The sequence below is a fragment of the Oncorhynchus mykiss genome, chromosome 25 (genome assembly GCF_013265735.2).
Source record: "Oncorhynchus mykiss isolate Arlee chromosome 25, USDA_OmykA_1.1, whole genome shotgun sequence".
NCBI classification, from domain to species: Eukaryota; Metazoa; Chordata; class Actinopteri; order Salmoniformes; family Salmonidae; genus Oncorhynchus; species Oncorhynchus mykiss.
In genome coordinates this window covers 43,351,464-43,365,798 of record NC_048589.1, presented here as the reverse complement: position 1 = coordinate 43,365,798, position 14,335 = coordinate 43,351,464, and the positions used below count along the sequence as shown (strand labels likewise).

Sequence of the window (14,335 nt, the reverse complement as noted above, 5' to 3'; positions counted from 1 at the left end):
GTGTAGTTTCCAGGATATTAGGTATACCACAGGGGTTAGTATTGGGACCAGTTCTCTTTACTATTCATATTAATAATATTGGTCTTTGTATTAAATCCCTCTCTCTCTCTCTCTCTCTCTCTCTCTCTCTCTCTCTCTCTCTCTCTCTCTCTCTCTCTCTCTCTCTCTCTCTCTCTCTCTCTCTCTCTCTCACTGTTCTGATCTGAAGTCAGTGCAGTGTATTACTGTTCTGACCTGAAGTCAGTGCAGTGTATTACTGTTCTGACCTGAAGTCAGTTCAGTGTATTACTGTTCTGACCTGAAGTCAACACAGTGATGTAGATCCCCTTCTCTCTTGTCCAAAAGCCCCTTCTGATCCTTTCCTCCATATCTGCAGTGTACATCAACACCCAGCACACCTGCTGTCCACCGCTGTAGATGTCTGAGCACATGGAGGAAGTTGATATCAAACCTCGAGACCAAATAATGTGGTTGATGTTGTTGTCTTGAAGAAACGGTTCAGGTATTTCTTCAAATAACATCCTATTTCTAGTGTGATGACTGCAGAATCTATAACACAGATCACATCTAAAGACTAAAAAAGACAAATCCTTTAATGATGTAGATACCGGTATGTTCCACAATACACCTTTAAGTTGAACAGGAGACCTGTAGGTGAACAAGGGATCTGCTCGAATATCAACACAAGTTCTGACGTCAAAGTGATGTCATTTCCTTCCCCTCCGGCAGCTCAGTTCAGCTGCCCTTCTCTATTGACTTATTCTCCTCTCCCCCCTATGGGCTCTGGTCTAAAGTAGTGCACTAGAAAGGGAATAGGGTGCCATTTGGGATGCTGACATACATGTGACACTCCCACTAGATGCCATGACATCTCTGACTATCTGAAAACCCTTTCTCCTTGTCCATGTGACTCTTCTCTCCAGAACCATCAACATGATCAAGATTCTCATACATGTAGCAACTCTACCACTATGGGTGACAGGTACTAAATCCCTCATGAAAGATAGATTTACTACTGAAATATATTGCTGTCAATATGCTGAGTAATACTGTATCTTTCAGATGGTCTGTTTTCATCCACAGGGCTGTCACAAACAGACAAAGTTCACCAGACTCCTACTGCAATACTAAAAGGTCCTGAAGACAAAGTTAATCTCACCTGCAGCCACACTGTTTCAAGTTACGACACGATACTGTGGTACCAACAGTCAGCCCAAAACACTGCTCTGAAACTCATTGGGTATGTGAGATACACCAGTCCAATGGTGGAAGATTCCTTTAAAGGGCGTTTTGATGTCAGTGGAGATGCTGCAGCTAATAAAATGGCGTATCTACATTTTCCCAAAGTGACAGAAGCTGAAGACAGTGCAGTGTATTTCTGTGCTGCTAGTGAAGCACAGTGTTTCACTATACCCTCTCTCCTCTACAAAAACCCTCTCTGATCCTCTCATATAATACTGACTACAGCTCTATACACCTGCACCTGTCTTCAACCACTTCAACAACACTTTGCTATGAACCATTTGATATCAGACAGATGTTAATGATACTGTTTTAAGTGGCTAGTTTAGATGGTTTAGGTGCACTTCCTCAGTTCTCCACCAGGAGGGAGTGTTTCTCAACACACATTTAGAAGATGCTGTATTTATTTATTTTTTTTCCCCTTTTTTTAACCAGGTAAGCTAATTGAGAACAAGATCTCATTTTCAACTGCGACCTGGCCAAAATAAAGCAAAGCAGTGTGACAGAAACAATAACACAGAGTTAAACATGGAATAAACAAGCGTACAGTCAATACACAATAGAAAAAAAAGAAAGTGATGAAAACCTGCCTCAGAGCGCTCAGGACCTCAGACTGGGGAAAAAGTTTACCTTCCAACAGGACACTAACCCTAAGTGCTTAAATCTAGAAAGGGAGATTTGAGTCTCCAGTTTCAGCAATTTTTGCAGTTTGTTCCAGTCACTGGTAGCAGAGAACTGGAAGGAAAGGTCCAAAGGAGGAATTGGCTTTGGGTGTGTCCGTTGAAATATACCTGATGGAGCGCATGCTACGGGTGGTTGCTGCTATGGTGGCCAGTGAGCTGACATAAGGCGGGGCTTTACCTATTAAAGACTTATAGATGACCTGGAGCCAGTGTCTTTGGCAACAATTATGAAGCGAGGGCCAGCCAACGAGAGCATACAGTTTGCAGTGGTGCCTTCCTGACCATCTTAAATAAGCATGCCCCTTTCAAAAAATGTAGAACTAAGAACAGATATAGCCCTTGGTTCACTCCAGACCTGACTGCCTTCAAACAGCACAAAATCATCCTGTGGCATATTGCACTAGCATCGAATAGCCCCCGTGATATGCAACTTTTCAGGAAAGTCAGGAGCCAATACACACAGTCAGTTAGGAAAGCAAAGGCAAGTTTTTTTCAAACAGAAATTTGCATCCTGTGGCTCTAACTCCAAAACATTCTGGGACACTGTAAAGTCCATGGAGAATAAGAGCACCTCCTCCCAGCTCTAGGGCTAGGAAACACTGTCAACACCGATAAATCCATGATAATCGAGAATTTCAATAAGCATTTCTTTAGGGCTGGCCATGCTTTTCTCCTGGCTACCCCTACCCCGGTCTACAGGCCTGCACCGCCCGCAGCTACTTGCCTCCCCAGCTTCTCCTTCACCCAAATCCAGATAGCAGATATTCTGAAACAGCTGCAAAACCTGGACCTGTGCGAATCAGCTGGGCCAGACAATCTGGACCCTCTCTTTCTAAAATTATCCTCCGCCATTGTTCTAACCCCTATTACTAGTCTGTTCAAAATTTCTTTCATATCGTCTGAGATTCCTAAAGATTGGAAAGCTGGTCATCCCCCTCTTCAAAGGGGGTGACACTCTAGACCCAAACTGTTACAGACCTATATCCATCCTGCCCTGCCTTTCTAAAGTCTTCAAAAGCCAAGTTAACAAACAGATCCCTGACCATTTCGAATCCCACCTTACCTTCTTCACTGTGCAATCCGGTTTCCGAGCTGGTCATGGGTGGACCTCAGCCACGCTCAAGGTCCTAAACGATATCATAAACGCCATCGATAAAAGACAGTGCAGCCATCTTCATCGACCTGGCCAAGGCTTTTGACTCTGTAAATCACCACATTCTTATCGACAGACTCAACAGCCTTGGTATCTCAAATGACTGCCTCGGCTGGTTCACCAACTATTTCTCAGATAGGGTTCAATGTGTCACCATAACAACACCCACCCATGGCACGCGCTCCAGCAGGTATATCCCACTGGTCATCCCCAAAGCTAACACCTCCATTGGCCGCCTTTCCTTCCGGTTCTCTGCTGCCAATGACTGGAACGAATTGCAAAAAATCGCTGAAATTGGAAACTTGTATCTCCCTCACTAAAATTAAGCATAAGCTATCTGAGCAGCTTACCGATCAATGCAGCTGTACTTAGCCCATCTGTAAAATAGCCCATCCAACTACCTACCTCATTCCCTTATTGGTTTTCTTTACTTTTCTGCTCTCTTGCACACCAGTATTTCTACTTGCACATCATCATCTGCACATCTATCACTCCAGTGTTAATCTGCTAAATTGTAATTACTTTGCTACTATTGCCTATTTATTGCCTTACCTCCTTACTCCATTTACACACACTGTATATAGATTTTTCTATTGTGTTATTGACTGTACTTTTGTTTATTCCATGTGTAACTTTGTGTTGTTTTCTGTCACACTGCTGTGATTTAGCTTGGCCAGGTCGCAGCTGTAAATGAGAACTTGTTCTCAACTGGCCAACCTGGTTGAATAAAGGTTAAATAATAAATAAATGAAAAATACTGAGAGAGACTTTACCACAATAACATAACATTCAAAATATTTCCTTTAACCATCAATCAACTACCTCCAGATAGCAGTGCATCAGATCTCCCTCTCTGCTCTACTAAACCCTGCTTCCTGTCCCACATAGACTCCTCCTGCAGGGTTCATCTCAGGTCTCTGACGGTTTAGATGTTCTCATAAGGAGGCAGCATCCCTCTATAAGATCACTGAGATGAGTTGATGAGAAGCCACCTCTAATTCATGTGTAGTGGTTTGTCTGTCTCATTCTTTCTGTCTTCTTAACAGTGAGTCAACATGATCAGAATACTTATCTCCATCACCATGGGTTACACAGCCTGGGCTGCAGGTATTCAGATCATTGATTTCATCAACTACTACTATCCTCATTTGATTGGTTTTCATGTTTCAAGTGAATATGTTTCTTTATCTGTTGTTTGACCTTTTTCTTCCTCTCTCTCTGTCTCTCTCTGTCTCTCTCTCTCTCTCTCTCTCTCTCTCTCTCTCTTTGTCTCTCTCTCTCTCTGTCTCTCTCTCTCTTCCCCTATCTCTCTCTCTCTTCCCCCTCTCTCTCTCTCTCTCTCTCTCTCTCTCTCTCTCTCTCTCTCTCTCTCTTCCCCTCTCTCTCTCTCTCTCTTCCCCCCCCCTCTCTCTCTCTCTCTCTCTCTTTCTTTGTCTCATTCTCCAGGTTCTTCTCTCATTAATCAGGTTCACCAAACACCTGCAGACCTGTACAAGAACCAGGGAGAGTTGGCTAAGATGGAGTGTTCACATAGTATATCAAACTATAATCGTATCCTCTGGTACAAGCAATCCAACGACAGAGAATTTGTGTATTTAGGATACCTGAATGTGAAAACTGGATATCCTGAGGTTGGATTTGATATAGAAGGAGATGCTAGTGCAGGTGGTACCAGCACCTTAACCATCAAACAACTAACTCCAAATAGCAGTGCTGTGTATTACTGTGCTGCTAGTTTACACAGTGCATCAGATCTCCCTCTCTGCTCTACAAAAACCTCCTCCCTGGTGTACTGCAGACTAATCACACCTGTATTAACATCACACTGTATCTGACTCTGATTCAATGCCAAAACACTCACCAGCTGGTCTAATAGAAAGGGGAGGTTCCCTCTGATATACAGGAGACCATGATACAGTATGGTATGATATCATGTCTTTCCTGTAGGTGGAGTTACAGCTCAACTAATCCATGTGGACTCACCAGACACAGTACCACAGTAAACTATGGTGTGTAGTAAGGAGTCTGAGAGTTGAAGATCCATGTCCTTTTGAATGTTCATCTGGACTCAGTGTTGAACTAACAATCTTTCACTGTTGGATATTTTCTACCTATTAACCTGAATCTCTTGATTATTCTTGATCACAGGTTAGATACCGTCTAAAATAATATATAATTCCATATATTTCCTGAATGACTACAGTAGTTATAACAAGCAGGTCTCTCTCTCCTCTTCTGTAACAGGTGAACTGCTCTGTTCCAGCGTTCTTCAGTCTCCATCTTCAGTATTTCAGAGTTCTGGAGAAACTGCTGTGCTGTTCACACAATCTCCCCAGCTACAACACCATACTGTGGTATCAGCAGGTGGAACACACTCTCCCCAGCTACAACACCATACTGTGGTATCAGCAGGTGGAACACACTCTTCCCAGTTACAACACCATACTGTGGTATCAGCAGGTGGAACACACTCCCTTCCAGCTACAACACCATACCGTGGTATCAGCAGGTGGAACACACTCTCCCCAGCTACAACACCATACTGTGGTATCAGCAGGTGGAACACACTCTCCCCAGCTACAACACCATACTGTGGTATCAGCAGGTGGAACACACTCTCCCCAGCTACAACACCATACTGTGGTATCAGCAGGTGGAACACACTCTCCCCAGCTACAACACCACACTGTGGTATCAGCAGGTGGAACACACTCTCCCCAGCTACAACACCATACTGTGGTATCAGCAGGTGGAACACACTCTCCCCAGCTACAACACCATACTGTGGTATCAGCAGGTGGAACACACTCTCCCCAGCTACAACACCATACTGTGGTATCAGCAGGTGGAACCCCATCTCCCCAGCTACAACACCATACTGTGGTATCTGTTGGAACACACTCCATGATGGGGTAGACCTAGAGACTGAAGCTGCTCTGATTTCCCAGCTAGCAATGAGGAATCAGCCCAAGTGCAACGGCCAACGTCTTTCTACCAGAATTCAGCCAACTTTCCGGGATCTTACCAGAATCTCCCCAGAAGCGACACAAAACAAATTTTTAAAAAATGTATACAATATTACTCGATTTAGTCATTTTAAATATTGCTATTTTGTACATACATATTATACTCATCCACCAAAAAAAAACATTTTGTGTCTGGTGACCGTCTCAGCGTGCATGTGCCCGGCCCACCACAGGTGTCACTGTAGTGGACCAGGACATCCCTGCCGTCCAAACCCTCCAATAACTGGGCAAATTGTGCGTATCCTCAAAGGTCACCCAGTCATGACTGGCACAGGTCTCGAACCAGCATCTGTAGCATCGAAGTTTGCACTACGATGCAGTGTCCTAGACCGCTGCACCACTCGGGAGGCTCCATCCACAAAGTTCTTAATGCTTATCAATTGTCTTGCACAAAGTATCAAAATACTAAAATACTACACAGGCCTCTTAAAGAATTTAATTTAAATGTTAATTGTATTTTTTCTGCACAGAAACAATTTGAAAATATGGAAAAATAAATAATGAAATATTAATGATATAAAGCAGCCCGTTTATCATCTGCCAGAGTGAAGCCACAATCGGCCCAAGAACCAAGTAATACATTTGGGCCAGATAACTCACACCGGTATTGTCCCGAGCTCAATCCCCACATCCTAGCCGTAAGTAATACTGCCGAAGGCGGCCCAGACTCGGGCCACATGACGTCGGCCGAGTTTAACTCTCAGGCGGAATCGACCCAGATCCACTGTGCTAGCTGGGATATCGACCATGATGGAGTATACATGAGCATGAATTTCATCAACAAGAAGAACAACATTACAGATAATAAACTTGATATCTCCAATATTGTTTAGCTTTGGGATCGTGACAATACGTACTTTGAGGAAAATAGGACATTTTCTCGACTCATATCCCGACTTTGAGAAGGGATCGTGTGATGGTTAGTTTAGCAACTGCGTGACGCAGCATGACAACATTTTATTAATTGGTCGATAATATGCTGGGTGGGGTGTTTTGTACACCAATGAGATTCCTATCTTCTTTCTGTAATATATTTGGCAATGTTGTTTCAGCTGTTATACTTGTTTTAGATTATGTTTTAAATTGCATAGATCATAAATCTCAACGTGCTGCCATATTTCTAGACTTTTCCAAGACATTCAACACCATTGAACATTCCCTACTCATTCAAAAACTGTCTGAAATGGGCCTGGACAATAAGTCTTGCAAATGGTTTAAGAGCTATCTGACAGACAGGACACAATGTGTGCATTCTGATGGTGTTGAGTCTAGTTTCCTGGATATTAGGTGTACCACAGGGGTTAGTATTGGGACCAGTTCTCTTTACTATTCATATGAATAATATTGGTATTTGTATTAAATCCCTTGATATTTTTCTGTATGCAGATGATATGGTTATGTTTGCCATATCACTGATTGTTAATTAGGGCTAGGTGTCCCGCTAGCGCGCAATTCAAGTAAATATTTATAATATTAAACATTCATGAACATACAAGTGTCATATATCATTTAAAAGCTTAATTTCTTGTTAATCTAACTGTATTGTCAGATTCCAAAAAGGCTTTATGGCGAAAGCATACCATGCGATGGTCTGAGGACGGCGCCCCACATTAACATATTTTTCAACCAGCACAGGCTTCACAAAATCACAAATAGTGATAAAATAAATCACTTACCTTTGACGATCTTCGTCTTTTGCAATCCCAAGGGTCCCAGCTGCAACCTGAGTGGTTCGTTTTGTTCGATAAAATACATCTTTATATCCCAAAAAGTAAGTTTAGTTGGCATCATTGATTTCAGTAATGCTCAACAGACAGACAAAGGAGTCCAAAAAGCAACCACGAAAATTTGTCCAAACAAGTCAAACAATGTTTTTATTTATCTATCTAAAATGTTAATAAACTAAAACACGGAAAGAAGTATGTTCAATGGGAAAGGCAAATTCGTTAGCGCAACATCTGCTCACACGCCAAAAGACTGATTTATTGAAATTCAGGAAACTAGACCCAAGCCCAGAGAGGTTTTAAGTTATTGCACAGAACAAAATGTATAAGATCTACAAAGCCTTTGTTAACTTCAGACCTTATATCCCAAAACCCCATTATTTCCCCCCTTCATTTCTCCCATAGCAAGGGTCAACAAACCAGAGGTAGAAAATGCTGACTCATTTCCATCTCTTAGTACTACAAGCTGGTGAGCTCTATAGGATAGAATATAATATGTAAAGAGCTGATGGTCTCATCATGGACTGTAGGGGGACCTCTAACTTTAATAATGTGAATGTCTCTACAGTCTGAACCACTAATTAGCATGATGTATTCAGATCATCAGTCCCTCCCACTTCACTGACATGTTGAATATGGTGGAACCTGCCGTGGTCTACTGATTGTCATCTATTCATCTATGTGACACTCCTCTTGTTTTATATACATTCATACCAGACTCTTTCCAGCACTCTCACATATAACGTGATCAAACATGTTCACATTTCTCTTCACTGTTACTGTCTCACTGCTCTGTGCTGCAGGTACAGTTTCATAATGTTTCATTTATTTAACCAGGAAAGTTAAGAACAAAATTCTTATTTACAATGAAGGACTTCTCTAGTTATATATATTGATGTTTCCAAGCATATGTTCCTGAGTCTTGATGTATTCAGGTCTAACTGTACCTAACTCTATTGATTTAATTCTCACTGTGTCCTTACAGGTCTTGTTGAGGGGAGTGGAGTCACTCAGACACCCACCATACTCTGGGAACTGAAAGAACGTGATGCTCTGATGAACTGCAGTCACACTAAGGGATCTGGCTACTTCCAGATGTACTGGTACAGACAGCTTCCAGGAGAGGGAATGAAGCAGGTAGTCTTCATTACTCCCAGTTCTCAACCTGACTATTCAGGGGAATTCAGTAAAGACAAATTCTCAGCCAGCAAGGCTGTAGCTGAGAGTGGATCTTTCACAGTGAAGAAGTTGGAGACAGGAGACAGTGGAATGTACTTCTGTGCTGTGAGTCAACACAGTGATACAGACAACAAGTACAGCTGCACAAAAAACCCCAGTATTTCAACAGGATGTAACATAATATGTAAAGAGATGGTCTCATCACATACTGTAGGGGGACCTCTAACTCTAGTTGTTCTAATGTCTGATGGTCTCATCACATACTGTAGGGGGACCTCTAACTCTAGTTGTTCTAATGTCTGATGGTCTCATCACATACTGTAGGGGGACCTCTAACTCTAGTTGTTCTAATGTCTGATGGTCTCATCACATACTGTAGGGGGACCTCTAACTCTAGTTCTTCTAATGTCTGATGGTCTCATTACATACTGTAGGGGGACCTCTAACTCTAGTTCTTCTAATGTCTGATGGTCTCATCACATACTGTAGGGGACCTCTAACTCTAGTTCTTCTAATGTCTGATGGTCTCATCACATACTGTAGGGGGACCTCTAACTCTAGTTCTTCTAATGTCTGATGGTCTCATCACATACTGTAGGGGACCTCTAACTCTAGTTGTTCTAATGTCTGATGGTCTCATCACATACTGTAGGGGGACCTCTAACTCTAGTTCTTCTAATGTCTGATGGTCTCATCACATACTGTAGGGGGACCTCTAACTCTAGTTCTTCTAATGTCTGATGGTCTCATCACATACTGTAGGGGGACCTCTAACTCTAGTTATTCTAATGTCTGATGGTCTCATCACATACTGTAGGGGGACCTCTAACTCTAGTTGTTCTAATGTCTGATGGTCTCATCACATACTGTAGGGGGACCTCTAACTCTAGTTCTTCTAATGTCTGATGGTCTCATCACATACTGTAGGGGGACCTCTAACTCTAGTTCTTCTAATGTCTGATGGTCTCATCACATACTGTAGGGGGACCTCTAACTCTAGTTCTTCTAATGTCTGATGGTCTCATCACATACTGTAGGGGGACCTCTAACTCTAGTTCTTCTAATGTCTGATGGCCTCATCACATACTGTAGGGGGACCTCTAACTCTAGTTGTTCTAATGCCTGATGGTCTCATCACATACTGTAGGGGACCTCTAACTCTAGTTCTTCTAATGTCTGATGGTCTCATCACATACTGTAGGGGGACCTCTAACTCTAGTTCTTCTAATGTCTGATGGTCTCATCACATACTGTAGGGGACCTCTAACTCTAGTTGTTCTAATGTCTGATGGTCTCATCACATACTGTAGGGGGACCTCTAACTCTAGTTCTTCTAATGTCTGATGGTCTCATCACATACTGTAGGGGGACCTCTAACTCTAGTTCTTCTAATGTCTGATGGTCTCACCACATACTGTAGGGGGACCTCTAACTCTAGTTCTTCTAATGTCTGATGGTCTCATCACATACTGTAGGGGGACCTCTAACTCTAGTTCTTCTAATGTCTGATGGTCTCATCACATACTGTAGGGGGACCTCTAACTCTAGTTCTTCTAATGTCTGATGGTCTCACCACATACTGTAGGGGGACCTCTAACTCTAGTTCTTCTAATGTCTGATGGTCTCACCACATACTGTAGGGGGACCTCTAACTCTAGTTATTCTAATGTCTGATGGTCTCATCACATACTGTAGGGGGACCTCTAACTCTAGTTCTTCTAATGTCTGATGGTCTCATCACATACTGTAGGGGGACCTCTAACTCTAGTTCTTCTAATGTCTGATGGTCTCACCACATACTGTAGGGGGACCTCTAACTCTAGTTCTTCTAATGTCTGATGGTCTCATCACATACTGTAGGGGGACCTCTAACTCTAGTTCTTCTAATGTCTGATGGTCTCATCACATACTGTAGGGGGACCTCTAACTCTAGTTCTTCTAATGTCTGATGGTCTCATCACATACTGTAGGGGGATCTCTAACTCTAGTTCTTCTAATGTCTGATGGTCTCATCACATACTGTAGGGGGATCTCTAACTCTAGTTCTTCTAATGTCTGATGGTCTCATCACATACTGTAGGGGGATCTCTAACTCTAGTTCTTCTAATGTCTGATGGTCTCATCACATACTGTAGGGGGATCTCTAACTCTAGTTCTTCTAATGTCTGATGGTCTCATCACATACTGTAGGGGGACCTCTAACTCTAGTTCTTCTAATGTCTGATGGTCTCATCACATACTGTAGGGGACCTCTAACTCTAGTTCTTCTAATGTCTGATGGTCTCATCACATACTGTAGGGGGACCTCTAACTCTAGTTCTTCTAATGTCTGATGGTCTCATCACATACTGTAGGGGGACCTCTAACTCTAGTTCTTCTAATGTCTGATGGTCTCATCACATACTGTAGGGGGATCTCTAACTCTAGTTCTTCTAATGTCTGATGTTCTCATCACATACTGTAGGGGGACCTCTAACTCTAGGTCTTCTAATGTCTGATGGTCTCATCACATACTGTAGGGGGACCTCTAACTCTAGTTCTTCTAATGTCTGAGGGTCTCATCACATACTGTAGGGGGACCTCTAACTCTAGTTCTTCTAATGTCTGATGTTCTCATCACATACTGTAGGGGGACCTCTAACTCTAGGTCTTCTAATGTCTGATGGTCTCATCACATACTGTAGGGGGACCTCTAACTCTAGTTCTTCTAATGTCTGATGGTCTCATCACATACTGTAGGGGGACCTCTAACTCTAGTTCTTCTAATGTCTGATGGTCTCATCACATACTGTAGGGGACCTCTAACTCTAGTTCTTCTAATGTCTAATGGTCTCATCACATACTGTAGGGGGACCTCTAACTCTAGTTCTTCTAATGTCTGATGGTCTCATCACATACTGTAGGGGGACCTCTAACTCTAGTTCTTCTAATGTCTGATGGTCTCATCACATACTGTAGGGGGATCTCTAACTCTAGTTCTTCTAATGTCTGATGTTCTCATCACATACTGTAGGGGGACCTCTAACTCTAGGTCTTCTAATGTCTGATGGTCTCATCACATACTGTAGGGGGACCTCTAACTCTAGTTCTTCTAATGTCTGAGGGTCTCATCACATACTGTAGGGGGACCTCTAACTCTAGTTCTTCTCATGTCTGATGGTCTCATCACATACTGTAGGGGGACCTCTAACTCTAGTTCTTCTAATGTCTGATGTTCTCATCACATACTGTAGGGGGACCTCTAACTCTAGTTCTTCTAATGTCTGATGGGTTCATTGTCATGATCATGTAATCAGTCATGTTCACAGTGAGGTCCTATGAGCAAGCTTTACAGAACAGGCTTCCTGACACTCCCTCTAACACTGTCACTATCCACCACCCTGAAGGAAACATGCTACTACAACAGCCAATCTCCTTTCACTTCAAAGCTTCACCCAGGAGACACTCATATCACATCCTCATCATCATCGTCTTCCTCAGCATATTCATCATCTTCATCATCATCATAATATTTTTCTTCATCATGATATTCAGAGTTCTGATTCACCTGGCAGCTCTACCACTCTGGGTGACAGGTATTAAATCACTTACGATGAGAAGCCTAACGATACTACGAATGTCATCAAACTGAATAAAATATCCTTTCTCTCACATCTTCTCTCTCTATGTTTCTCTCTCTCCGTCTCTCCCCTCTTCCTTCTCCCTCTCTCTCTCCTCTCCTTCTCTCCCCTCTTCTCTCTCCCCTCTCTCTCCCTCCCTCGCTGTGTCCACAGGGCAGTTGTTTAGTAGCATGGTTCATCAGAGGCCTGTGGCACTAACAGAAGGTCCTGGAGGAAACGTTCAACTCACCTGCAGCCATACGATCCCTGACTACTACGTGATACTATGGTACAAACAGTCAGCAGGAGACACTGCTATGAAACTCATTGGTTATGCATATACCAAGTCAATAACCATGGAGAAATCATTTGAAAAGCACTTCAATGTGAGTGGAGACGGTGGGAAAGAGGCTTATCTTCATCTAGTGAGTCTGAGAGGACCTGAACACAGTGCAGTTTATTACTGTGCAGCCAGCCAACACAGTGATGTAACCTTCCTCCTGTTCTCTACTAAAACCCTGTCTGATGGTAATATTAGACCACGGCTCAGAACACCTGCATCTGAGGTTTGACTTTGACTCAGTGCCAATGAGTAAACACAGATGGATGATGGCATAAGGTGATATCTGTCCTGGTACAGTATACCAGTATTTACAGGTTAGCCATCAATCATTAACATGCATTATGCAATGTTACAATGTCAAATTCCATTACTCCACCCTGCATAGATGTGAATAACATGACTACTCACTCTCTCTCCCTCTCCCCTGCCCCACCCCCTTAATGTTCTGTCCTGAAGTCAGTTCAGTGTATTACTGTTCTGACCTGAAGTCAACACAGTGATGTAGATCCCCTTCTCTCTTCTCCAAAAGCCCCTTCTGATCCTTTCCTCCATATCTGCAGTGTACATCAACACCCAGCACACCTGCTGTCCACCGCTGTAGATGTCTGAGCACATGGAGGAAGTTGATGTCAAACCTCGAGACCAAATAATGTGGTTGATGTTGTTGTCTTGAAGAAACGGTTCAGGTATTTCTTCAAATAACATCCTATTTCTAGTGTGATGACTGCAGAATCTATAACACAGATCACATCTAAAGACTAAAAAAGACAAATACTTTAATGATGTAGATACCGGTATGTTCGACAATACACCTTTAAGTTGAACAGGAGAACTGTAGGTGAACAAGGGATCTGCTTGAATATCAACACGTTCTGACGTCAAAGTGATGTCATTTCCTTCCCCTCCGGCAGCTCAGTTCAGCTCCCCTTCTCTATTGACTTATTCTCCTCTCCCCCCTATGGGCTCTGGTCTAAAGTAGTGCACTAGAAAGGGAATAGGGTGCCATTTGGGATGCCAACATACATTTGACACTCCCACTAGATGACATGACATCTCTGACTATCTGAAAACCCTTTCTCCTTGTCCATGTGACTCTTCTCTCCAGAACCATCAACATGATCAAGCTTCTCATACATGTAGCAACTCTACCACTATGGGTGACAGGTACTAAATCCCTCATGAAAGATAGATTTACTACTGAAATATATTGCTGTCAATATGCTGAGTAATACTGTATCTTTCAGATGGTCTGTTTTCATCCACAGGGCTGTCACAAACAGACAAAGTTCACCAGACTCCTACTGCAATACTAACAGGACCTGAAGACAAAGTTAATCTCTCCTGCAGCCACACTGTTTCAAGATACGACATGATACTGTGGTACCA

General features: G+C 42.8%; 1 protein-coding gene and 1 gene segment (V, D, J or C); both read left to right on the top strand.

The window, feature by feature from the left end:
- Positions 1-8,339: 8,339 nt before the first annotated feature.
- On the top strand, positions 8,340-12,274 carry LOC118944276. The segment is given in 3 exon segments: positions 8,340-8,631; positions 8,814-9,141; positions 12,259-12,274. Coding segments are annotated over 3 exon segments (393 nt in total).
- LOC110504270 lies at positions 12,236-13,178 on the top strand. The gene is made up of 2 exons (XM_036962744.1): positions 12,236-12,582; positions 12,781-13,178. The coding sequence occupies exons 1-2, from the start codon at positions 12,306-12,308 to the stop codon at positions 13,176-13,178; spliced, it is 675 nt and encodes a 224-aa protein (XP_036818639.1). The 5' UTR covers positions 12,236-12,305.
- The last annotated feature ends 1,157 nt before the right edge of the window (positions 13,179-14,335 follow it).

What these genes read in the sequence shown, in the direction of transcription:
- LOC110504270 (XM_036962744.1), top strand. Translation starts at nt 12,306, where the DNA reads ATGTTCACAGTGAGGTCCTATGAGCAAGCTTTACAGAACAGGCTTCCT. An exon ending in TCTACCACTCTGGGTGACAG is followed by an intron (nt 12,583 to 12,780) that starts GTATTAAATCAC and finishes CTGTGTCCACAG; the next exon opens with GGCAGTTGTTTAGTAGCATG.